This window comes from Brachyhypopomus gauderio, chromosome 5 (genome assembly GCF_052324685.1).
Source record: "Brachyhypopomus gauderio isolate BG-103 chromosome 5, BGAUD_0.2, whole genome shotgun sequence".
Lineage (NCBI taxonomy): Eukaryota > Metazoa > Chordata > Actinopteri > Gymnotiformes > Hypopomidae > Brachyhypopomus > Brachyhypopomus gauderio.
Window position 1 is genome coordinate 14,615,524 of NC_135215.1, and position 27,738 is coordinate 14,643,261.

Sequence of the window (27,738 nt, forward strand, 5' to 3'; positions counted from 1 at the left end):
CCGATTATGGGTTCACACACGGTGCGTAGCTTTCAAAAAACTCGAAAGTCATTAGAATCAAACCCCAGATTTCATAAGCACCTTATTACGGAATCATCAGCATTTAAGATGTTAGCAGAGATTCATTGCTATAATAATGACCTGATGATTTTCACTCCTAATCTCTAATTTGTTCTTGACCACACCTGTTTCAATTAAGTTATTTGTCTACTAATCCAGGTGTGGTATACTAAATCCAGGTGTGGTAACAGTACAAGATCCTAAAATTGAAGCTTTCACATTAAATTATAATCATTGCTTCGAGTACAAAAACTTTGGCAAACTATGTGGTTAAGATATAACATCTTTATAACAGAAGAAAATGCAAATTAAATTCGCATTTCCATCCACTGTGATTATGCAAAGAACCTGGATGACGTAGCTGTGATTAGGAAACAAAGAAATGGAAAGATTTAGTTCGGACTGATGTCATTGTTTATTCAAAACCCCCACATTTTCCGCACAAAATGTAGAATTAATGAGCAAGTGTATGTGTTATTTCAGACTGGAGGTACCTGGTCCTGATGAATTAATCCATAATTTGTGGGTTTTCTGTGTATGATGTAAAATGGGAATGCCACGAGTATACTTGTGTAAAGTTGCCATGAAAAATAAGTTAATATTTGGTTAGTCAATACCAAAATGAGAGAGACTAGATATAATCTGCTCTTTTTATTCATGTATTAAACATGTAATAAGCTTGTACAGTGGGAAATGAAAATATTTCATATCTTTTTCTCCATTACCTGTTCATCATAACCTCGGACAGCTTGTTAAGACAAACACAGTTTTGAGATTCTAATAATGAATACACATTTGGCACAGAAAGAATAGGTTACAACAATACAGGCTTGTAGAAATTCCCCGAGAAGTGAGTAGTGAGGCTAGCATGATGCTTTCACTGCTGCAGTTTATTTGAGAAGTGAACAAGAAGATTATTAGCACTTGGAAAACCAAAAGGGTTAGTTGTACTGGTTAAACAGAAAAGCATCAGCTAAAATAGACATGTATGCATACTCTACTGCATAAGGAGCAACCACCTTCAGCTAAAAGAGTTACTGCCAATATATCTAGGCTGTGGGCCTGAGTTGTCATGGCAAATTTTAAATAATTAATTTATTTATTCATGTACGTAGATCTATGATTGTACTTTATTCAGTTCTTTCCATTCAAAGACAAATTATGATTCTATGGAATCTAGACGACTGGCATTGACATTCTAGAACTAGCCTGGTAATGGTGGTAAAATCCATCCACATTTTTGGTTGTAAACCAGTATTTCCCAGTGTTGGTCCTTGAGCATGCCTGCACTGTACATTTTAGTGGTTCCCTGCTCTAACACACTCGTTTTTTACTCTTTAAGAGCTGCAGCAATAGCTGTGATTTACCATGCAGATGCACTGCAAGCAGGCAAAACACCAAGACGTGCACTGCAGAGGCACACTGGGATCAAAACTGGGGATTGCTGGTACTGGTGACGAGGTTTCAGTAAACCAGCGTCACCAAAAGGAAACACAAAGACAAAAGATCAAATTGATCTTAGATCAGAACTATGACTCACATTGCATAATTCAGATTAACATGGTTAATCTGAACTTTATACATTTTGTTAAAACTTTTCTTTAAACATTAAATAGGAGTGCAAGTGCTCAAATTGCATTTTAATCAAAAGTCCAATATATCATTGAGGTTTGCAGATGATAGATCACTCCTGCTTTCGTTACCATGGCAACAAGGAACACTTTAGTTCCCATAATATAATCATGGAGCTGCCAAAAAAAAAAAAGAGAAAACAAAAACATGGCCATGTTATAATAGAAGAAAAACCTGCCAGTGCAAGTGTGTATAAAAATACAGTCAAACACAACATCTAACAGAATGGATGCAAAACCCTCAGCACTGATACAGAGATCTGCTAACATGGGCCAGACTAAAAAAGGCACAGGTTTTCCCTTTTGCTATAATTGTGTAATTCTTTTAGCAGTTAGCAAAAAATATGTGAGCTTTAAAATAGTAAGGATATGTTATGTGTAAGTATTCAATTTTCCAGCCAACTTCAAACAATGCTAAAGCCATTTCACTGTACATATTATTGAAATTAGCATTTCAAACAAGATGTGCATTGGATATCAGAAGACAAACTCTTTGTTTAGGACTGCCGAAAATTAAAGTTCTGAAAATCTAAAATGTTCAAATGTTCTCTACATTGAGCATAGCTGACAGTAAGTGCTGTGTTGTGTTATCTTTCTTTAAAAAACAAAACCAAACTATGGAAACTATACAAACGACGATCTCAGAGAAATAGCTTTATTTATCTTCCTTATTGTATTTTTGAAAATCAAACACCTGAGACAACATTTATAGTCTTTTTTTTTTTTTTTAACCACGATAGTATTATAGTTATATCATTACAACTGTGTAGCTATTTATCATATAACTGTGTAGCTGTTTATCATCAGGCTCTCGTTTTTTGCACACTTTTACCCGTCTCTAAACTCACCAGTTGCCCACCGTGGTTTTATACTGGGTTGGTTGCATACTGTCCTCCATCCACTGCCCCCTCCCTCCTCCTCCTCAATCTCCTGCTTTCACATTCTCCTGCTGTACTTCACACTCACTCACTCTTTCTCTCTCTCTCTCGTTCTCCCCCTCCCTCCCCTGTGTCTCACCGGCCCTCTGTGTGGTTGGCGAGGGATTCTGGGTGACGTTTTAAGGCATGGTGTCCCGCTGCCAGCCCCCGTGGGGTGCTGCTTCCTCCTCCTCTTCCTCTTCATTTCTGGTGAAACAGCAGCGGTTTGACACTCCCGGCTTTAATTTTTGGTAATTGGTTGCTGATGATCTCGGCGAGCATCTCGGGGAACTCCACACTCAGGGACTTGTTCACAAACGTGTAGAAGCAGAAGTTCAACAGTCCACCCACCATCTGCAGAGGGCCAAGGAGGGATGAGGAATCAGAGAGATGCCAAGAGGCAGACGTGCCCGTGCTAGACAAGCACCTCGCCATTGAACGTTTGAGGCACTATAACACTACATGTATAACGCTACATCTTATTGGTGTTTCAAGATCCCGACAAGGAACAGTTTACCATACATGGAGCAAGAGACTGATAACTGAAATATGTGTGTGTTGAGAACAATAAGTGTGTTTGGCATTTTCAGGAGTGGAAAATTCTCTGATAACTCATTTATTTCTCAGTTCACTGCTAAAGTGATTAATCTGTATGCTGAGCAGCGAACAGGCTGCTGACTCCACTAAGCACAGGGGATCAGTCCATGCTCGAAGGTTTGCCATACTAAATAATTCTCCAACAATGAAGTCCCATCATGTACTTAAATAGAAATGCAAACTACATTCTTTATCTTTAAAAAGATCCAACATCATCACTTTAGATTTGTAACTTTGATTTGTCCAATCAGAGCTTCAATATATAACATAATCTCACATCATGCATGGAGTCCAATAGCTTAGTGAGCTGGTAGAATCTTTGCCAGTTCTGGCTGGAGTTCTCCTCTCTCCGGACAATGGCTTTTCCCAGTTCTTTGATGTAGGACATCCTGATTTCATCGAACACAGCCTGGCTCTTCAAACCGTCCTTTGGCACTGAGGAAGAAGAGTAGGAAAAAAAAACAACACACAGTAAATTAGGAATGCACACCAAGGACAAAATACTATATTCAAATACTACAGCTATATAGTCCAATTGTTATATGCGCTGGTGTTAAAACATACTGGTGCAACATCGATAAAGGATGGGCCGCATTGTTATGACCAAAATTATTTACATTTATTTGGTCATATAAATGTTATGATTTGTCAAAACACCAGGAATACTCATGTGGGTCTGCTCACAGCACAAAAAAGTATGATAAAAAAAAAGGAAGTTAATTTGCATATCATATCCTTCATTAATATATAAACAGCGGTAGGCAATACTGCCATAATGATGAACAAACAATATATCATGTTGCCTTATACTCCATCTTTTATATATAATTTTATATACAAGATATAAAAAACTAAATCGTACCAACATGCACATCTGCGATCCTGTGTGATGTATGCAACGGACAGCAGGGGGCGCATGTGACCTCTCACCTGTGCTGAGCAGTAGGAGCACCTTCATGCACAAGTACTCCTCGTTGGACACCTGCAGCCTGACAAACTCATTGGAGATCTTGAGCATCTGTGCACACTGGTCGCCCATGTATGGAAGTTTCATTCTCTCCCTGCACACACATGGCCAGACGTTAAGTCAGCAGTGGCGGACCCAGAGCACCGTCACTTCATGTCTCCAGATGCTTCACCACAACAACACACCACTGCAACGTACTAACGTGATTAACAGTAGTATAACTCTAGGCTTTTCTTGATAGAAAATTACACATGCACACACATGACATTAATAATTAAATACTTTAATGATCTACATTTAGGTCCTCATAGGCACGTACTCATTGATCACCAGGTCTGGGGCGAAACACAGCATGTTTCCGTTGCACTGCTGGTAGGACCTCCAGCCCAGGCCAAAAGACATGAGGAAGAGCCAGGAACACTGCAGCAAGGTCATCTGATCATCCAGGTGAAGGTTCCGGAAACCTGGACGTGAGGCCAGGGGTAGATTAGCTTCCAGGCCAATGCTGGGTATTAATGATTATCACTAATAATAACGTATATAACACATATATATAGTCACATATATAGTTGGGGCAGTCATGGTCTGGTGGTAAGGAACTGGTCTTGTGACCGGAGGGTCGTGGGTTCGATTCCCAGACCTAAGGACGTGACTGAGGTGCCCTTGAGCAAGGCACCTAACCCCAACTGCTCCCCGGGCGCCGGGCTAGGGCTGCCCACCGCTCTGGGCACGTGTGATCCACAGCCCCCTAGTAATCACTAGTGTGTACGTGTGTGTTCTAACTGCACAGATGGGTTAAAAGCGAAAGACAAATTTCGATTGCAGTGTAAAAATCACAATTGACAAAATATGGCACATTTACATTTTACACATATATAAGGACTATCACAAAATCACCAAAAAAAATGAGTCTGCAAAAAAAGACTAATTCAATGATTCAATGACCAGTTAATAAAGAATTGTTGAATTGGTGTAAAGTTTTACTTGAGCGTGTGCTCTGCTAAGGACTAGCCAGCCAGTTCTCATCTTCAGAAACAATTATTTTATCAATAATAAAGCCATATAATAAAAAGCCATTTAGTACATTTAACCTGAAAAGTGATATTCCATACATCATGATTTGTTCTCAAAGGACCTTCAAGAGTAAAGGTCATCCCAGGTCATGTTACATTATACAAGCTGTTCGGCCTACGTCCAAAACCTGCTACGGTTTCTCAAAACATTATAATATATAAAGGAATGCATGTATAGAACACTTTGTCTGCTTTGCTGATATTTGTGTCTGCCAGTCACTTATGTAAGGCAAACATCTCTTCATGACAACACTGTTAAAGGGAACAACTCAAGGGAATTACATTGTTGTGACACTTACAAATAGAGAAAATGAGGGTAGACTACTGTTTGTGAGAATAACATTATAGGTATTTTAGCCAACACGGACCTCTCACCCCCCAGACCCCTAACATCTCCCTCCTGTCTTATCAAACTGCCTCACTCACATGCACACACTTACATGCAAATTGACTTTTCTATGCCATGGTTCAGAAATGTGCTTAAAAGAGTCACTCAGGTTATCTTTTCCTAGATCCATTTCTGATATATTTTCAACTGATCCGAGGCATACCGAGTGATAGTGAAAGATCAAATCCAACATACTTTCATCAACTCCTTATCTCCGGCATCTTAATACCTCTTTGCCTCCGGTTCAGTAACCCCCCCCCCCAAACCAGTACCAGTACTGTCGTTTAAGGCATCAGCAGTGTGAGCAAAGTAAGGTGTTCAGTACCTGGCAAAGCTTTGGCCCACTTCACGGCGGAGATGAACTGGCGGCCGCCTAGCCTGTTCAGGGTGGTCATGAGGCGGGTCGAGGTGTCAGTCAGCGTGCTGTCGTAGCCGGCGTAGATGGTCTCGGGTTCTATGGCTTTGAGGAGGGACAGCATAGTGGGCACGAGCTGTGGCATGGCCTTGGGCACCAGTGCCCGTGTCTCTGGTATGGGGGGCGGGCCCAGGTCAGGCGTGCTCGGCTGCTGCACGCCCTTTAAGCGGTTCAGCTTCTTGGCTTTGCGTGCTGGGTCAGACAAACACATAAATAATGAGCTTTTGTTTTCATTTAATTAAAACAGGCTAGTCATGTCGGACATTAAATTCAGCGGTGACATCTTTCTGAATTATGACGGCTTGCTGCTTGCTCGTTAAAAGCTTTTCATGAGAGAGAAGTTGTGGCTATTCCAGTTTCTCTTCTTTTTGAATGAACGTTTTTGTGATAGCTTGATGATGTCTTTTATTTTCACTTGTACCTTCCAAGTTCATGCCCGCCATGAGGCACTTGCGGAAGCGGCATGCGGGGCAGTTCTTCCTGCGAATTTTATCGATGATGCAGTCGTTACGGCCTGCGCACAGGTAATTGTGCTGCCCTGTGAGGATTCAAGGCAAAGAAAATTATGTGACAATTAAACAACAAACCTGGACTCTTATTCAGAAAGCACAGCTTTGCTGGATGTATAAAGACACCCCCCAAACACACACAAAAGATACAAAGCAAAACAGAACAGCACCTTCTCCGATTATAGTAATGGAAGCCAAACAGAAACAACATGGTTAATTTTTCAGTGAACAAACTTGTGTGGCCAGCTACTGACTCTAGCGTGACTCTCAGTTCTTGTCCTGGGGGACTACTGAGCAACATGGTGTTGTTTTCCTTCTTCTAACATAGTGGGCTGAACTCCAGTTATTGGTGATAATTTACTGATTTACTGATGAATAAATCAAAAGAACAAGTCAAGAGAGTGAAAGCTGCCAGCTGTTTAGGGAACTCATACACTCTCCTGTTTCACCTTATGAAAACCTGATATTTAAAGCTTTTTGTAAATACATAAAATTCATGACTATAATTGTATAACTGCTTACAATTTGATTGTGTAAACAGATTACTGATACTATAGTTGCTGATGTTGGTAGCCTGTAGTGAAAGACGTGCCACAACGAAGTTTCATTCTTTTTGCAACATTTTTTTTCATTTGGACGCAACATAGACACAACACCTCCAGCACAGGGAACTCACCACTCTATGAAATGGACTTTATCATTTAAATGCACACTTTACATTTGTACTTTCCACTTCTGTTTGTGCTAGACTGCCACGTATCACTGCTTGTGCGCACTAAGTTTCCTAAGTCTGGGATCCTTCAGGAAGAAGCAACCCGCATAGCTTTGACTTAAAAAAGTGTGCTGCTTCTGGCTGTTCAGGCAGCCAGTCACGCTGAGACACTGGCAGCTCTCGCTTCAGTCAGGAGTGGAAAAGTACTGATGGAAAGCAGAAAGGAAGATGGCCTTCTACACTTCCTTCTCAGCTCTTTTCTGTCTGACTGAAACAAAGGCAAAGGCATTTAGGACACTGGAGATCAAGTCATTGACAGAAATATCTCGGAAAATGATCTCTCAGTATCAAACCAGATGGGTCAGGTGGCCATAACTACGCCGGAAAAGTACCTATTTGTCATGGTCTCCTCCTTTGGGCGGCACAATTCCAACGGCGATATACGCCATGAGACTTTGTTTTCAGTTTTGTGCCTTTTGTGATTTGCGTATCTCTGCCCTTCCTTGCGTTTCCCTTTCCTCCCTAATTGCTCTATGGATTTATACACTGTGCCTTTCTGTTCAGATTATCAGTCATTGCTTGTAAATTGTCAGATTTTGTGACATGTTGGCCTCTCAGCACTAGGGTCTTGGCTTCCTATCTGGCTGGAGCTGTGTCTGTTTGGGTTCCTCTGGGGTATTTGATTTCAGTCCAAAAACCTAATGGATGAATCTAGAAATGTTATGAATTACATATGCAGATGTATCTTTTCATGCATGCATGCCCAGTGGTGGGTACTGCTCTGTCCTGCTCTTAAATTGTTGTTGGGTTTGAGAAAGGTGCTACATAAATGTGACTAATAATGTATTTGGCGTTTGTCTCTCAACCTTTAGATAATGAGTATTGAATTCACATTAATAAACTTTTGACTCAGCACTTGCATCCTGTCTCATCTTTCTCCACAAAAGGACAGAGCAAGCGATCAATGCTCTGGTGTATAGATCTACTGTTCTCTGTGAAACTCTGGCTGAAATTCTGGCTGTCGCAGCAACACAAGTCTAGCCAGCCCCAATGTTGCCTTGACGGGACAAAGAATTCCCTTCTCTGTGCTCCTCTGGGTTTGGCTGTCCTGTGGCCAGCCAGGCGTTGCCTGTCCCCTGCTTAGGAGAGACTCACAGGCACACAGAGGTCTCTCTTCATGCTTCTGATCATGTGTCTCCAGTCTCCAGCATCTTTGAGGGCCCTATCACCATGTCTCCTGTTTCCAGCATTGAAGACACCACCTCGCACTTTGTCTCCATCATGGAAGACATTAGCGTGGAAGATGTCCCTCCGTCTCTCATCTCTGGTGTGGAAGACGTCACAGTACTTCCTCTCTCCATCACCACTGTTACTGCAGCTCTGGTGTTCTCCGTGGACGTGGTCTAGACGCCTGAAGCTGGAGTGAACGTGGCCACCCTAGACCATCCATTGCTAAGTGAGTTTTCTGGACCTGCCAGCACCCTTCACACATTCCCTGGCACCCTTGCAATGATACGCTGTGTTGTGGTGGAAAAGCTGGAGTATCAAAATCTCAAGCACTTCTGCAGGTGGAGCTGGCGGGTCCATCCGGCAAGAAGGATGTGATTTCACTGTCCAGTAGAGGGGCTGGTAAATGCAATGTCATGCCTACTGAGCTCTCCCATATCATTTAAAAGCAGTGGCAGGCACACAACATGCTTACCACTGACTGACATTGCCCATGCAAAAGGGGATGAAATGTCTTTCCACTCCATCAAAGAGAAAGAAAACAAAATTCAGAAGACCATCTTGTTTCTGCTGGCTTTTTAAAGGGGTTTGAAATTCTTCCTCTTAGAACTACTGGGAAAAATTACAAAAAAGTAGCCCAAAAACCATCCATCACCAGTAAACCAAACTCTCAGAACACACATCAGAACAAGCACTGCCTATGTTACCAGACCATTCCAACGTTCAACGTTTTCCGTCTCAGGAAAAGCCTTTTAATCTTGCCCAGAAAACGTAATGGTCCTCTGAGGAGAACTCTGAGTCATCCTCCAAACCCAGATCACATGGCTGGGGTTCAGACTGGACCATTCAGAGGCAACTGGATCTGTAAGCCCAGGCCAAACAGGCCAAGCCCGTCTGGGTGAGGTCACACACACGGGCTCGGACTGTCATTGGCTTTGTTGCACAATTATGGAACCAAATTCAACCAAAACTGGTTACAAGTCCTTATTTAAATAAACAAATATTTATTCATTAATTTGCTTGTGTTTGGTGGAGCAGCTCTGCAAACATCCCATCATGTCTTATTTTGTGAGAAATTCAGATTTGTGTGTTGAGAACACCTGCTCTGTTTTTAGTACTTTGGCTCAGTGATTGTGATATGACTTTGTTATGCGCTTATGTGTTGAATTTGTCTGTTTTATATGAACAGGATGCCACTATTGGTGCTTTTCTTTCAGTGACATGTCGGAGCATGGCTCCACACAGATCTTATATTCCATTCAATTTCAGGTTTGTTTGTCTGGTTTCCACACTGGAAATTGCACACTCCCAGTCTAGGAAATGCACCACCCTGCAGTTGACTTCATACACTGCACTACATCTTATGTCTTAGCCATTAATAATGCTGGGTGTGGTATAATTCCTCTTTTGCTTGGCCATGTTTCCTGCTGCCTATGGTAAACGACACTAGCCAATATGTTGGTGCTGGAAATGAAACACAGCTAGTGCAGAACCTCGATCACGGACACAGGACCAGCCGTGCTACTGGTGTGAACACAACACCTGCGCTCACAACTTCCAGGTGAAACACAAGACATCTTGTGTATATTTTCCTTGTATACATGTGTAAGGATAGTGCTGAGGGGTTGGTGTCAAAACCCTTTGATGTATATCAGCCTACTTCACTGCACACGTTCATGGTTGTTCTCCTGCTGGTGCAGTTATTACCTCCATCAATTTTCTGCACCTCTTCTCTAGTGTCCCCAGGACACAGTCTGAGAAGCTCTCCCAAGGGAGCTTTCCATGCACTGAATGGAGGACTTTCTCTACGCCAGCGTGTGCTTGGATTCAGCGTGTTGCTGGGATATTAGACCACAGTGAAGCTGGTACGTGTCACTCAAAGCAGCACAGCTGGCCAGAAGCAGCAGCCCGCGGTTCTGAGCCGCTCCACGGTCCAAGAACTTCCTCCGAACGGGGCACTCGTTTGTGCAACAGGCTGCTTTCTCAAGCACAGATTTCACTGCTCAGTCAATAGTGGGTCATCCATTTTCAGTCCAGAACTCTAATCTGTGTTTGGAAAAGCACCAAGGAAAACTGATCCTAATGTTTTGATGTTTTTTCTTCAACCAATAAATCAAAGTAGGTCAATATAATTAAAATCAAATTAAGTGCTACAGATAAAATTGTAAAGTCTAAGCATTATTTCAAATCCGTTTTAATTTTTAAGCAGAATTAGTAATAAAGTCTACAGCGAAGTACTCAAAACAATTCCTAACAAGTACTGCAAGTAATGTAGTTCAGAGGTACATTTTGCACCTTGGAGAAAAGACCAGAACCCTGTTGTTTAAAGGCTTGAATCAGCAGCCACACACACATGCACTAGGCTGTCACACCATGCTCATAATCGGGGAGGGGGAGCAGGGCGGAGCAGCAGGAAGTGAGGAGAGGCCGCCTGTGTGGAGTTTAGTTACCATCTGTGTTCTGTCTCGATCTCCATCCTTCACCAGTGCAAGGAAAACGAAGGGAAAGTAACAATAACAGGAAACAAGGTCTTACTGTACTCAGACTGTGCACCAACGCAAACATACACTCACTGACATTTTTGCAAACATTAAGGTGAACCTCCGAAGGGCAGCTAAAGCTGCAGAATCAGAACGTAAAGAAAGGCCATTGAGCCAAAAGTTGGAGGTGTAGTGTGGTCAGAGAGGTGTAGTGTGGTCAGAGAGGTGTAGTGTGGTCAGAGAGGTGTAGTGTAGTGTGGTCAGAGAGGTGTAGTGTGGTCAGAGAGTTGTAGTGTGGTGAGAGGTGTAGTGTGGTCAGAGAGGTGTAGTGTGGTCAGAGAGGTGTAGTGTAGTGTGGTCAGAGAGGTGTAGTGTGGTCAGAGAGTTGTAGTGTGGTGAGAGGTGTAGTGTGGTCAGAGAGGTGTAGTGTGATGAGAGGTGTAGTGTGGTGAGAGGTGTAGTGTGGTCAGAGAGGTGTAGTGTGGTGAGAGGTGTAGTGTAGTCAGAGAGGTGTAGTGTGGTCAGAGAGGTGTAGTGTGGTCAGAGAGGTGTAGTGTGGTGAGAGGTGTAGTGTGGTCAGAGAGGTGTAGTGTGGTCAGAGAGGTGTAGTGTGGTCAGAGAGGTGTAGTGTGGTCAGAGAGGTGTAGTGTGGTGAGAGGTGTAGTGTGGACAGAGAGGTGCGGGGCAGACGTGTTCGTTGGACGGCTCTTTACCTTCCACCGCCCTTTTGAAGAAGACCTTGCAGCTGCCGCAGGTGAGCACGCCGTAGTGGCAGCCGGACGCCTCGTCTGAACACACCAGGCAGATCTTGTGTGTGCCACCGCCGGACTTCCCTGTCCCTGAGGACGAGGCAGTGGTGTCCTCAGACCTGCCAGTGGAGGTAAACAGGACACGCACAATCACGCACTAATCAATACAGTTCCCAGGAACTACCATCTGCCTGCAAGTGTTCATACTGATTTATATAAATGGAGCAGTTTAGGTTTTTTTCCTTTTGTGCCATTAGAGCATTCCATTTGTGAAATAAATTATTCAGTAACAACTGGGAGGTAAATACAGCTTCATCAGATTTCTCATTTGTTATTCTTACATTATTTCAGCTTAGATGTCTTGTACAGCAAATGCTACAGTGATAGATATTACACCAGTAAGCTGTATGCTGGTTTTCCTGCAGGGAATCTCATTAGATCTGACTGCAACAGAAATGTCACCCCTAAAGTCTGTTTAATCAAGAACCCTGGGAATTTTGGACTGACATCTGGATGAGCAGGGATGTCAGTTTAGAGAAAACCAGAAACGTGGAGATTAGTCTGGCCACCAGGGGGCAGCTACCAACTGCAGCATTAGTGTTGTGCCCTGCCCCAAATCCACAGTAGCAGCATTCTGACAGTATACAGTGATATCAGCAACGCCCCCACAGACAGAGAGAAAGAGAGAGGGGAGACAGACAGAGAGAGAAAGAGAGAGAGGAAAAACAGAGAGAGAAAGAGAGACAGAGAGGGGAGACAGATTGAGAGAGTGAGAGAGGTGGGGGGGGAGACAGAGAGAGATTCAAATTATTAACCTGTCACAATGTTACAATTTTACAGAGAGAGAGAGAGACAGAGAGAGAGGGAGAGGGGAGAGTCAGAGAGAGAGAGCGAGAGAGACAGAGAGAGATGGAGAGAGAGTGAGAGAGAGAGAGACAGACAGACAGAGAGGGGAGACAGATAGAGTGAGAGAGAGAGAGAGGGGAGACAGAGTGGCAAATCAGCTAAATGCATCAGAACAAATAGTGAAAAGTGAAAACAAAAACCCAAATGAAGAAGCGTGTGCTATTGTCCAACTCTCACCCACTGTCCAGCATGAGAAACCCTCCCCTTGGCCTTAGAATATGCTTCTATTCTCAAGTCTGTTTATGTGGAGTTACATAACTACAGGTTCATCTTCTTTCACCACTGATCCAGACATGAGCCAAGCAGGCCACTAGTTGGCGCTGTTGAAGTGCGAGTTCAAAGAGGAGCCCAGCAGGACAATGCCAGACAAGACGAAACTAAACCTACACTCAAACCTCCCAAGTTTGACAGCCCACTTCTGAGGAAGACAAATGAGAAGTCCCGCATCAGCCTGTCCTATTGTCTAAATATGTTAGAAGCTTCTCTTCCTGATGTCAAACTCATTATGTCCTTTTTGCACCTGTGTTAATAACTCAGGTCTAAGCAAAATGTGTGAACCTCGAAAGGTCACAACAGGACTTGTAGAGGTCCTTATGTCCTCTCTCTCCACACAACTAATCCACATAATCAGGAACTACTGACTAGGTGGGAGTCATATTTCCACAGCAATGAAGACATTTTGATATATGCACTCTCAGCTTATTTGTGTTAACTATATTCTATTAAATGATGTGTATGGGGTCTGTGTATATTTTAGACAGGTTATATTAAGATAGGTTAAAGTAAAATCATCAGTAGCCATGTAAGAAATTGAGCTTGGTATTATTCAGGACTGGAAAAACTGGTTCCTTGAATTTACAACCAGAGTTCAAAAATCTTTTTTTGCATGGGAACTATTTTTTAATTGCTTAGTATTGAATACTATCTGCCTCTCACACTTTGTTTAGATTGCCTCTGGACTTCAAGTCTGGTGCCAATGCTACACACAGTTCAGCAGAAAAGGATATTTCATTTCTTCATCATTTTAAAGGAGCTCGAAACATTTGATGCATGCACAGCTGTTCCAAGAACGAAACATGCGTGCGGTTTGGTTGGCCGTAGCAACACGGTGGGTGGGATTCCTTTTGGGACAAAACTTTGATGCCTAGTTTTACGAAGAACACCACTACTCAAAAAGAGGAAGATTAGAGGTGTTTGGAGAGCAGAGAGATGCTGATGGCAGTCTGTGAATAACGCAACATCTTCCATCATGCAGTGCCAGTACTCTGCAGCGTATTCCAGGGCAGGAGATTATGTTACCAAAGCTGGTGTTTATAAATAGGACTGCAACAATTATCTGAGCTGGCTGTGTAATAATACTCAAGTTATAAATGCTGGATCCAGAATTAATGTTATGATCCATTTTTACCAATGACAGTTTAACTTAAAGAAAAAATATTTGAGCAAGCCATGAAACAGCATCATGTATTGTTTCATTAGAAGTGAAAGCTTTTATGTAGTTTTACTTTCACCTTTTAGCGAGGGCCATATTATCCCTCACATATACTGACTTAGGGCTGCCCATGGGATACAACACAATCCCAAAAGAGATTTCTGGACAGCTGCTTTGTGGAAACATCTGTTGTAAAAAATGCTGTACGAAGCAGCTTGCTAGCCACTGACAGGTTAATTTTCCTTCAAATGAAGTTTAGTGCGTTTGGTGATTGTCTAGTGTTAACGAATCCAGCAACACTTGTGGTTGGAGTTAATTCTCTAACACTAAGTCTGTAAATGCATGGCCAAACTGTGCTGTTATAGGTAACAAGTTTACAGACCACGTGTAGGACTTTTGGCCGTTTTAAAAATAACATTTTAAAATAAGTTAATTTCTTCTATCACAGCCAATCCGGTACTGTAAACTTGCTCCTCTGTTTTGGACGACTGTTATGTTTCATGATCCAACTCGCTTTGAGGTTTATATCGTAGACAGAAGCTACGTGATCCTCCCACACCGTTTCCTAATACAACTTGCGATTCTTTGGTGTGACGGAGACTTTCAGGCCCTGAGGCAGTGAAACACTCCCGTGCTAATATCCTCCCTGCACCACTCCTGGAGACCCACCTCTTTAGGAATCTGTGGATATCTGTTCTGATCTGGTCATATGGTTGTCATAAGACACGCCAGGCCTAACCCAGATCTGAATCAACCAGAACACCTCACTCTAATTAGCCTCACATTTTTTCCCCAGCGGTCATACTCTTAGAGCTTCACATACCTCTTCCATTAATGACTGACCTTGCCTGTTTGAATAAAAATGCACCCGTATAAATGTGTGCATCTGGTTCACTAATTAACACTTTGTTTATCATTATGCAGACATCCCAAGGCACCCCCGGACCCGGATCCGAACCCCAGGGAACCCCCACCCGAACCCCAGGGAACCCCCACCCCCACCCCCAAAAAGCTTAAAAACCCCTAGCACACACAATAGGATATGGATGATAACAGAACTTTCTTGCTGCAGGACTGTGCATAACAATTTTTCCAGCTTGGGCTACAACTTTGGCTAAATTGGTCTATTCTGGGGTCTTGTGCAAGCATTGTACTTCGTTGATACTTGCTTTGTTGATTTGATCACTTTGCTTTGAAATTTGAAATCTCAATGTCATGACACACGTGTCAATGAATTTGTTTGTCTTGACATCAGATTGACGAGTGTCTGGTGTGACATCTGACTCCTGAACTCAGTCCTGATATGCCTCACCATGCTGAAGACTCTTTCCACATCACAACTGGAGTTTGGCAGCACCAGTAGCAGTTTCATCAGCTTGCACAGACCTTTGCCCCAGAACTCAATTGGTACATTTCTGTAATTTGGACCAGTGCTTCCAGGTTAGTTGAGACATAATCTAGGACTTCCAAGTGGAATTTTACTCTGGCATCTGCCTTAATCCCACTGGGGAATCTCTCAGCCAAAGCCATAATCTTCTGTGGTTCCACAACATCTTGGTTCTCTGTACTGACAACTGACAAATTAGACAAGATTTGGTCTCTCAATGGGAACTTTTTTGGAAATTACTTTCAATTTGTCAAAGCATTGACACTGTGAAGGAAACAAGCATACAGCTTCATTGTGGGGTCTCCCAGCCTCTTATCAATATCCTTAGACCTCTGAGTTTCACTGTGTGACTCAAAATAAAACTAAAGGCTGGCCATTGTTTCAGGAGATGGTTCAAACCTTGTGGTAGTGTTTTTGTACTTTCTGCTGAGCTATGTTACGGCCAACGACCAATAGGGCTGCCACAAACAATTATTTTTTATAGTCGACTAATCACCGATTAATTTTTATGATTAGTCGACTAATCGGACCGTACGTTAAAACTAAGGAATTATTCACAAAAATTAAGTTTTGGTCTCACTGATGTTACAGAAAACACACGAATGCATGCTAAGGCTAATGAAACAAATCGCCATCACTAATGTTAACTTTTACAGCTACCACGATAAGTAAGTACTAAGTTAACGCTCTGTTTATGGTAACTTTAGCAGCTAACTAGCAATTTAGATTACAGAGATGACGGTCCCTCTTCATCATTGTCACAATCAGCCACAATGTACTTCAGGTGTTCGTACATCGCGGTTGTGCTGCCGTGGAAGGAAACTTCTGCCTTGTAGATATTGCATGCGGGTTTTGGAACCCAGCTACGGAAAATGATCCCACACCTTTGAGTTCCGTAGCAGGGTAGTCATTATACCAGTCTGTATAACGTCCTGGGATGTCGTCCACTGTATACCCCGGTTTCCACTACTGTGCATGTGCGTCAAGGACAGAAAGGCAGACGCAGCAGTGGAAACTGTCACAGCAGTTTGGAGAGAAAAAAAAAACGACGCATTGACTATTAAATTAGTCGTCGACTATTTTAATAGTCGACATAATCGTGACTAGTTGACTAATCATGGCAGCCCTAACGACCAATACAACCAATTTCCTGTTTCAATTAGAATTGCTTTTTAAATAGTTCTCCACATCATGGTGTTCACATTTTGACATCATGAGACCAAGATGACACCTAACAATTGATCAAGAGTACCTCACCATTGCGAGGCTTCAAACAGGATGTTCTAAGATGGAAGTGGCCACTGAGCTTAGAGTGTCACTGAGTGTCATCAACAGGTTGCAACAGAGACTGGAAGAGTCACAGAAAGACAAAGAAGTGCACGTCCTTTGGCCACATCCCACAATGATGACCGCTGCATTGTGAACAGTGCCCTGCGGAACCAGGTGATGAATGCCACACAACTCCAGGCATTTAAGGGAAGTGAGATGCACCCAAGTGTCCTGTCAGACCATTCGAAACCGTTTACATCAGAGTGGTCTGTGTGCTAGATCACTTGCATGGGCCAGGGAACTTTTACACTGGATGAGAGACCAGTGGGCCTCAGTGCTGTTCACTGATGAAAGTCAATTCACGCTGACCAGAAATTATGGTCGCCAGTGATGTTGCAGACATCAAGGAGAGTGTTATGCATCAGCCACTGTTGTCACCAGACAGGTATTTGGTGGTGCTGCTACAGTGTGGGCAGGTGTGTCTAGTCAATACAGAACTGCTCTAGACTTTGTCAGTGGTACAGTGACAATATCATACTACTTGAATAGCATAATTAATCTAATCATTGTGCCTCTGCATGAACAACACAGGCCTAATTTCATCTTCATGAATGACAATACTCCAATTCATAGGGGTCGCATCATTAGGGAATGGCTCAAGGGCACATGATAAGTTATCGAGACATTGCCATTTTTTGTATGGGTAAACATTTGAGTAGTCGGAGGTGAGTTTTGTGTTTTCTCTATTTGGAAGGTCCTGTGTCTGCTTTCCCTGCCTGTGCAATGACGACGCTTCTCTCTGAATGCATGCCGTCCAGGAGAGAAAAAAACACGCCCACCCACACTGATTGGCTGACTGATAGACTCTTTGCGGAAAACAGGCCAACCAGAACCCTCCCAGTTTTGCATGTGCTTCATGAATATGCATACGAGGGGAACATATTACCACAAGGTATGATATCACAGCAAATACGGACTTTCTCTCCCCCTCTCCCTCCCTTTCCCACACGTGATCTGGGAAAAAAAGGTTTGTGTCACCTGCATGTGCATTTATGTGCACTCTTGACCGCTCATTTTAGATTCTGGGAGATTTTATCTGACTTGCAGGCATCAGGGAGCTGCTATGTATATCATATGATATGCGGGAGACTCCTGGAACCAATTGAGATATCTGTACTATGACTTTAAGGTCCCAGTTTAGAAGCTATTCATTGCTTTGTGTAGTATACAATGAGGTTAGGAATATATATATATATATATATATATATATATATGTGTGTGTGTGTGTGTGTGTGTGTGTGTGTGTGTGTATATATATACATACACACACACACACACACACACACACACACACACACACACACACACACACACAATACTGTGTATATATTACCATTACATTTCATTTGTATTATGGCTTATATTTATTTCTTGAAATCATTTAATCAGGTTTTCTATTTATTCAGCTCTGCTTTGTTTTGTTTACAGGTAATAATTCTTAATAAGGCCTTACCTACTGAGCAGCACTGGAGATGTAAATTAAAAGATTTATATGCAATCGTCACCATGTATGAAGCAGAAATACAATTACTCGATGCACATTCGCTCAATTTTGAACTCATTGGACCATCAGTGTGATTTAATATGTAGCTTAGGAGCTGCATATAGCACCATCTGTTTGATCACATGACTCAGCAGCAGATGCCGTGGTCTTAACACGTCTGTGTGCAACCAGGCACACACCTTCATCGGATTTAGAGCAATTATCAAATTCACAGATGAACTGAATCAGGCTAGTTCAATGGATTTGCAAGCACCATGTTGGATATAAGGAGGCAGGAATCACGGCAGTGTGAACCTTGCCATCTCTGTTTGTTTCAGTACAATCACAGAACTGGAACTCTTCTTCACCCAAAATGGAAGGACAACTTATGGTGAGGGTCTCACTTTATGGATTTAGGGCTTAAACTCATGCACACGTTCGTGAGCGTGCGCGCGCGCGCACACACACACACACACACACACACACACACACACACACACACACACACACACACACACACACACAGATTCTCCCCAACACCTGCTGCTATTTCCCACCCAACTGCCAAGCGTTTGGTGGTTGACATCATTGAGGGGGTCGTCCCCAAGAGCACGCAAACTGAAAAAAGAAGCCACGAAGAGCCATACTGGTTTTCAGACAGGTTTTGAGCAACCTACCACAGCACGTGACACCGAAGAGAAACACACAGATGAAAGGCCACAGAGCAGTTCGGGTTCCAGTGAAAGAGCAATGTGGACTACTTTAGTGAACCTATTTCTTACCATTGCTTCAAGTTTGTGGTCTTATGAGGATGTATGTGTCTACATATTAGACGCCCCTTGTCCTGAAGCCAGCAGAGCAGAGGAAATTCACCTTTTTCACATTTTATCACAATTTGTATAGTATAACGTATAATGTAAACTACTGAATTAGCATCTAGTCATAAATTTAAATGATTACACTTTGATTTTACATAACAAGCATGTGTTGAGAAAAACAAATATTACCACTGTAAATAGTGACACAGAAACACAGCAACAATAAATCATCCTATTTGTGTTTAGAAAAAAGAGCACTTCTCCTTTAACACAGCAGCGTCTGTCTGAGCCCTGCTACAGAAAACCCAAACTTCCACATTGATTTGGTTTGTTTCGAAAATACCAGTTTCAGCTGCAGCATAACACGAGAGGGTAACGGCTTTGAGAACTCATCTTAACATTCTGAAGCTGAACCCCCCCAAAGGTGTAATATTTGTGGTCACTTTCTGCTCTAATATATCTCAGCAAGATCAGCACTGCAGAAAGAAGGAAATGGCTGTTCCCTGAGGTAAAAGTCTTGAAAATAGACCACGGAAACCAATCGTGCCATTTTTACTGCATTCTTTGCAAACTCCAGACAAGTCACGACAGCGGGACCTCATGATGGTGATGATAATTAGCCTGATGTCTGTGTCAAGATTTGCATTTGTTAAAAGATACACAAAGATACTTCACTGCACCACATAACAGAAGCAGAGTCCAGACTTCTTTGCATCTGTCATATCACTGATTTAAAGACCTATTCCACTGTCCTTTAAATTACACAACCACATTTTGTAAGCTGTATTCGTATACAGTGTATACTGAGAAGTGAATATTTTGAAACAGATGAGTCATCTCTTTTAAAACATAGGCAGAAATGTAGGTCAGCCTCACACAGCAACCAGGCCATTCAAACAACTCCGCTCTATACTGAATAAACACGACGTTCCACTGCCCCCTCATTTATGAATAGTGTAAAACCTTGAGCTGGCAGGAGCAGCGGTTTCACATTCTGCCAAAATGATGTTTTGGCCAAGCCAACACAGCAAGTACACACACGAATGCGCATCCAAAAAAACAAGCAAACACACACGCACAGACACACACACACACACCCACACACTCACACAGAGGGAGTGGGTGGAACGGGGGAGTGAGAAAGAGGGAGAGAGCCGAGGCGCATTCGTAACGATAAGACAATTCCAGCGGGGCTGTTCTCCCACCGTGTTGGCCACTACCGCCCAGCTGTGCAGCAGAAGGGAAAGTAGGTCAAGCCCGAGAGAGCAGAACTGGGGGCCTCCCACTGAAGGACTTACAGCGCTGAGCTGATCTACATCCATTATCCACTTCTGCTGACGGCTAAGATTCCTACACAAGCCAAGTGCAGCGCAGAGACTGCGAGAGAGGAAGAGGGCGCGAGAGAGGAAGAGAGGATCAAGGGGCATAGTCCCTGTTAATAGGTCGGGTGGCCGCTGGGTCGTCGTCCCTGACAACCCTGGGCCAACGCATTGCTAAAGGGAAGCACTAAAGAAAATGTTCCAAATTAATGTTGACACCAACTGCAAGAAGCAGAAAAAGGGGAAAGTGAAGTCTGGAATGTGAGGGTGGTGACCTGTGATTTATGTTTAGATGGCTAAGTCTGGGAGTCAGTTAGGCTACTGGCTGATAAAAGGAGAATACACACCTCCAATTCACATTTTAATTCATGCTGCAGAAACTTCAAATGAGGCAGTTTTTTCCAGTCCTAGCTGAAACAGTGATTACAAGTATAAAACTGTATTGCAAATATTCCACTCATTTTATTCTGCTGTATATGACTTAATATTATATAGTTCAGGTTTCTGTATTGGTTATAGCTCAGTTGCACCATTTCTTAATTAATTTATTTTTTCAAATATTTTTTTCAAATATTTTCAAAACAAATATGTGCAGTATATAATTGGACACTACTGAATCTGCAGAGATAAGCACTGACACCCATGCACTGAAGATTGCATTCTATTCTATTTTAGTTTGACATGAAAGCCATACACAGGGACAAAGGCTGAAGTTATGTTCGCATTTTTTAAAATATATATTTAATATTCTTTAATTAGCAATAACAAAACCTAGCTTTCATTACATGCAAATAAATAAAAATGATTTTTAAAAAGTCTTCGTGCACAAGCCTTCTCACAAGCCTACTTGCAGCACTCCCCCCCGCAGCAGAAACAACTGTGCCTCAGTTACTACTGCGCCATGCCAAGATATGACTTCCATTAGACTTCCCTGAAGAACAGACTTTTTCATTATGCCCAATCCATGTTACATACCACACTATGAACCATTCTAAATGTAATATTTTAACTACAGGCTGTATAATTCAGATTACAGTTATTTTAGGATAAGGCCGAGACATTTGCAAGCTATGCCAATCACTGCAATATCAGATTGTATGTAATAGAATACAAAATTTGCTTAATGTACAGAGCTCTATAGCTTTAGAATGAATGGATGAATGGATGAATGAATGAATGAATGAATGAATGAATGGAAAAAAGATCCTTAATCATCACTCATACATGCAGTGTGTGCACTGTATCAGTGAGACAGACCACCTTAGCTAAAAAGTTATTTTCCCCATCAGACAACCTATATTTTAACTAGTCCAACGTTCTTCAGCCAGGAACTTGTGAGACAGTGTTAAAAATACCTCCGTGGGTGTGTTCTCGACAGAGGAAAGGAAGAGAAGGAGAGCGTGAGAGAAGGAAAATTTGACAGAGAGAGCAGGAAGAAAAAAAAAAATAAATGAAGTTATTCACATTTGTGAGAGGCAGTGCAGGCTGTGGCCATCCCGGGTCACATGACTCTAAGAAGAAACGCAGCGGAGTAGCCAAGATGTGCAGTCCGACGAGGGCCGACGTCCAGCTGAGAAACGGCATGTGTGACGCCAGTCGGCGCATTTGCGTGACAAGCCATAACCTAATGCCAACCACATTGCCCGCGTGAGCCAACAACGTGTGCCCACGTGAGACGGGAGTACACTCTAGCTGCAGACTGCCGTGCTAGTAAATGTCACGCCGGTGTGAGACGTACCAGCAGAAAAACAAACCTGACTCCCACACAAAGCCTGTACACCACAAAGACCAGATAATCAGGGCCATGTGAAAACCTCCAGATGAGACCCCACTTCAGTCTCGCCATCTGTTGCTGGTTGTGACCTCTGCTCCTGATCTTCTGGCGGCTGATCTGACCCTGAAATGCACTTTTAAAGGCAACTGTGACATAACCTGCACTAGACCCGATTGAAACTGCAAAATATATTTGTTTAAAATTATCACAATATCACCTTTTAGCAATTCAGCATCCCCAATATAAACAGGCCCTCTAACAAAACATCATTCTGTGTGCTCTATGAATCCTGTCCCTCCACAAATTTCCCTGATGAGTAGTCTGTGGGTACACAGCCATACCCACCAGTTCCCAGTAACACACCATTTCCTGTCCTTTCCAAAGCCCTCATTTCACATTCTAACCAAACCAGCCCAGAGCGTCCAACTCCAGGAGTCGTGCGCCAGAGTTTTCACTACTTTCATCGGGTGTCTAAAGTAAGTCTGCAATGCAGTGTCCTGCAGCACAGGGGAACGGGACGTACACATATTACGGGGTAGATTACAGGGCAGTGTGTGTCAGTGCCCCACCGTCAGATTTACAGACTGCCTTAAGATGGTAGGGCGCAGAGAAGGACCCGACCCATACTAACTCCTGTGGCGTTGCTGACAGAACAGTCTGTGTTTTTGTTCCTAATCAATTCCACAGTGGCAGAGTTACAAACGTCCTGGTCTCCTTCCTGGCCTGTGGCCTCAGTGGCTTTTCATGTTTATTTTCAGCATAAAGCTGCTTCATGACTTGGAGGGTGTGTCACAAATGGCCTGTTCACACACAGGAATACAAACACTTCCTTGTTCCTCTTTCATTGTTGTTACTATTTCATTGGTATACAGGGTAAACAATGAATTTAATGTTCTGAGATATATTCTCCTATATATTTCTTATATTTTCTTTTTAGAAGCATTACACATAGAGGTTTTGGAACAAAAACATTTGGGTGAGAAACTGAGTTTTCATGAAGCTAAATCATATATCTGGGCAGCAGTTTCATAATCAGTACATACATTTCAGCAGTTACATAAGCCTTAATCACCCGACACAGCTGCCGTCATTTGGATCTTAACTCTGTGCCAGGGGGTTGCTGCTACCTGAAATATTTGGTAATGTAAAAGCAACACAATATTTAAACAACACAAATAATATGGGTAAATATTAGTTAGTGGTCAGGTCACAATAACTAGCTCATACCTAAGATCGTAAAGAAAGATAGGTGTTAGGCTAATGCTTGCTTACCTATACGTTTGCATTCATTACACTAATCCTAGCTCAGAACCTGAGAAGATTCATTAGCATGAACGTTTCATAACATTGGCTAAAATTAAGTCCTATACAATTTCATTTTCACTTGTCAGTATTTCTTCTAATAGCTGTCAAATTACTTGTCACAAAAATATAAAAGTAACCTAAATTTTTAAACAATACAAAGAAGAGGAACCTGTTTGTCTAGTACCAACAGACACTACAGTCGTGCCTTTGCTTGGCTTTTCAGATCTGATAAATACCCCTGTTTTCATGTAACACACTCTTACAGTACTGGACTACGATGAGCAATGCTTCTGTAAAAACCAGACACAGAGTTCGGTCCCATTGGTGGGGGCAAAATCTAGCCCTCCGCTTGGCCGAGAGGCCTCAACCAGGCACCCCGGTCCTCTGCGCTGACTTCCAACAAGACCTCTTGGGTCAGGGCAAAGGAGCAGAGTTGTGAAAGTGGAGGATTAAAAGGCTGATACAGGGACCATATCTGGCAGCTGTTGCACCAGGGCCTGCTTCGTCTGACGCCTCACCTCTTATTTCCTGCCTGTGTATGTAGAGGAAATGCACTGCGTTTTTTTCCCCCTCTCTCGCTCTCTTTTACCACAGATGCCATCATACTTGACTGGTTTGGACCAGTTTTGTCTATAAATTCTTGAGTGGGCAAGAACCGAGCTTTTAAATACCACTACAGTAACATTAAAGACAACTGGCTTTGTTTTTCTTATATAAAAACCACCCGTTGTAACACATCTTGAACATTATTACATTATAATGCCATTGTAACACATATTCAATGTAATATAGCAGAGCCATGTTAGTGCAGGTAATTTTATCCTTTTCTTACCTGGCATAGCTAGCTGTGAAGGTATGGGCTCCGCTAAAACTGTCAGAGGGCCCCTGCTGTATCCTGGTGATGTTTCCAAATCCCCGCCCCCAGCCATCCCCCGTGACAGCCTGTGGTGTATATACATTAAATATTGGCTTCTGATCTTTCTGTTGACCATTGGTGGTCGCTGTGGAGGTGGAGCCTCCGAAGTGATAAGTCTGTCCACTCGAGGTGCTGACACCACAGATTGAGATGGGTGTTGCACTGAGTGGGCTGGACAGGTCAGAGCCAGAGATCTGACAAAAGCTCCCAGTGGAGTTCTCCTGCTTGATTATCCCGGGAGTGCATAGCTGGATCAAGGGTTCTTTCTCCAACTTCACCACAGGGGCAGGGCTGGTCGTAGTGAGGCCAGAAGGACTGGAGCTGGTGGCACCGTTCATGCCGGTGGAGCCACTGTTGGCACTGGTGCTGTTGGTGTTGCTTGCTGAGACTGCTGGCTTTGAATCCCTTTCTGAAGTGATGACTCCCAACAGAGATTCCTCAGACAAGGTGGCAAAGTCATCTCCCACATAGAAATCCGATGGCGATGCAGCCAACTCAAACTCCTGCAGGAGGTCCATGGTGTTGTCACCAAAGAGCTTCGGGTTGCTACCATCCACATCTTTCCCAATAGACCCAAATGGATCCTGCTCCAGATCAATGTCCCCTTTATCCATAGGTGAGAAGTCCTCGTTTTTCAGAGGGAAGAGACTTGGATCCACACCCCCAATAAGGGAGTCCACTGATGGGGAGGAGCTGTTGAGATCTGCAATGCTGGCCTCCAGTCTTGAGAAGCTGTCCCCGATACTGTAGAGGCCCACCACCGACTGCTGCTGGAAGGCCGGTAGACCCCTCTGGTCTTTCCCTACCATTTTCAGGTCCTGATCCTCCACATAGAGGTCCAGGGAGGTCGGTAAAGTTATGGTGAACTCCTCCGAAGAGGGTGAATTGCTGACTCCATTGGGAAGGTCTCCCGACACAGGCTGCATTAAGGGGCTGGGTGGAGGAAGCAGAGACGTAGGGGCAATAGACATAATGCTACGTGTTCCGCTGCGTAGAACTCCCTCAACTGGGCTGTCACTGTAATCCAGGGGAATCAAACACTCATCTCTCTTTGTGCCATTCCTCATACCTCCTTGATCCATCTTTTGATTCTATAGTGGAACACAAAGAAATAAACATTACATATATAAAATATATAAACATATATATATATATATATATATATAAACACCTGTTAGTAGCTTTTGCGAATTTACTGCTGGCTTTTTATTTTCATCCTCACAAAAAAGTTTAAAAAAAACATTCTTCAGAAGATTAAAAAATGACAACGAATAGGTTCATGAATAAAACAATTAAAAGGTAGAAAACAACATTAATGTAATTTTACAAAAAAAATACAGTCACAAATATCAATATATACAACATTCAACAACTTTTTGTGGTTTTAAAATCTTGTACATATTAATTATACCACATAAAAGCTGGCAAGAAATTTAATATATATGTTACAACTGGGAGGAGCGTAACAAAATACATCGCTACTCATACTTATATTCTTAAAGGCATAAAGATTTTATAGGATAAAGCTTGTTTACCTACACACCTGTAATAATGACACTGAACCTAGCTCAGAATCGCTACTTTTAAAATCTCACTCCATTTACTAAAACAGAAGCTACTGCTGAGCTTTATTGAAGCATTCTAAAGAACTACCGAAGTAGTTTGTCAGTAAAATAAATTCATGTATGTCATTTTGTTGCTAAAGTAAACCAGCTGTCAATAGATTTAAAATTCACGAACTCAAAGACGGACTCCTCTTATCCTGCGTTTCATTTCGTGGTAAATTATGCTACTCCTCTCTAGGGTTACATTACCTAAACTAACTAGCTAGCTACCGTAGTAGGCTGTGTAAACTGAATAATCAGACAAAGGCCTGTGTTTGGAGCCGTGGCCACTGTACATGTAGACGTGTATAAATATTTAAGCAAAAACGGTAATCCCATATAGGCCGTACATCGATATAAAACGATTAAAAACGAAAGGTCGCACTAACAGCACACCAGTAATGTCCCAACGTCATCGTGTCATTACCAACGCAATGCAGGTTTACTGCTAGCTAGCTTAGCGACCTTAACTAGCTCCCTTGCTAACCTAGCGACCTTAACTAGCTCCCTCGCTCGCTTAGCGACCTTAACTAGCTCCCTTCGCTAACCTAGCGACCTTAACCAGCTCCCTCTCTAACCTAGCGACCTTAATGCGCTCCCTCTCTAACCTAGCGACCTTAACTAGCTCCCTCGCTAACCTAGCGACCTTAACTAGCTCCCTCGCTAACTTAGCGATCCTAACTAGCTCCCTCGTTAGCTTAACACGCTCCCTCGCTATCTTAGTTAACTTAACTAGCTCCCTCGCTAGCTTAACTAGCTCGTCTGCTAGTTTAGCTAGCTCCCTCTCGCTATTTTAGTTAGCTTAACTAGCTCCCTCGCTAGCTTAGCTAGCTCTTATGCTAATTTAGCTAGCTTAGTTAGCTTAACTAGCTCCGTCGCTAGCTGCCTATTTAGCCTGCAAACCAGCCGTAAGACAGCCAGCAATTTAAGTCGTGTTAACAAAATAACGCGCTCCGCTATTCGTCGTGGTGTAATATAATGTAAACATGAAATCAGAAGTTGTAAATAAAAATACATACCATTCAAACCTCAAGTGTCTGTTTTGATTTGATGCATCGTCTCACATTGTTTTGTTTAGAGGTTTCTGCTGCTATTAGCTAGCAAAGCGAAACACTTCAGTGAGTGTCAACTCGAGGTCGTTGAAGAATCTCCAAGTTGAAGCCGCGCTAAAATATCTCATTACAATTTGAGCAGATTGGTCGATTTTCGTCCAAAAACACACACCAATTTAATTCGATAAAACTATTCGATTCCTCCAGTGACTGCCACCACTGCCAAATAGGCGCTAACTTGGCATAAAAACATTCAAAATGGAGATTACAGTAGAGATCCGTGGCGACGCTGTTTACATCAAGCAGTGCGACCTATTGGAAGTGCAGCGCCATAACAACAGCTACATTTCATAACAACTGCACACACTGCTTTAGCAATTTCGCGCCACTAATGTTTACTGAAGACCCTGGAGTGGTCGCGTTGGTAAAATAGATCGTATTTTCGCAGGAAATGTGTTTTTGTGAATAGACGGATAACCTACAATGGATTAGTATTTTGTTGGAAATATGGAAATTAATCAAGCGATCACTAACTAAACCATTATTTACAGTAGGCTACAATGTAATAAATAATGTGTAACAATTAATTCATACACTTTGCATTGGTTGTTATTGTCAATAGGTCTGTAAGTACAAAGTGTCAGTGCTTTACGACACATTTTGACTCAGTATATTACAGTGGTGTTGA

General features: G+C 42.6%; 1 protein-coding gene across 2 annotated transcripts; it reads right to left on the minus strand.

Annotated features, from left to right (window-relative positions):
* Positions 1-696: 696 nt before the first annotated feature.
* On the minus strand, positions 697-27,371 carry nr3c1 (nuclear receptor subfamily 3, group C, member 1 (glucocorticoid receptor)). Of its 2 annotated transcripts, XM_077005911.1 has the most exons (10): positions 27,018-27,371; positions 24,311-25,485; positions 11,690-11,844; positions 10,947-10,973; positions 6,470-6,586; positions 5,959-6,240; positions 4,492-4,636; positions 4,136-4,266; positions 3,483-3,640; positions 697-2,962 (listed from the first exon to the last, which is right to left on the minus strand). In XM_077005911.1, the coding sequence occupies exons 1-10, from the start codon at positions 27,018-27,020 to the stop codon at positions 2,810-2,812; spliced, it is 2,346 nt and encodes a 781-aa protein (XP_076862026.1). In that variant the 5' UTR covers positions 27,021-27,371; the 3' UTR covers positions 697-2,809. The 2 variants fall into 2 exon arrangements, with proteins under 2 accessions (XP_076862026.1, XP_076862027.1); XM_077005912.1 differs by lacking the exon at positions 10,947-10,973 and having other exon boundaries at positions 27,018-27,370.
* Between the last annotated feature and the right edge of the window lie 367 nt (positions 27,372-27,738).

Bases quoted from the DNA above. Each gene is read 5' to 3' on its own strand.
- nr3c1 (XM_077005911.1), bottom strand. The intron at 4,637-5,958 runs GTACTGAACACC...CCTCACGTCCAG, and splicing joins GTGGGCCAAAGCTTTGCCAG to GTTTCCGGAACCTTCACCTG. The intron at 4,267-4,491 runs GTACGTGCCTAT...ATGTGTGTGCAG, and splicing joins CCAGACCTGGTGATCAATGA to GGAGAGAATGAAACTTCCAT.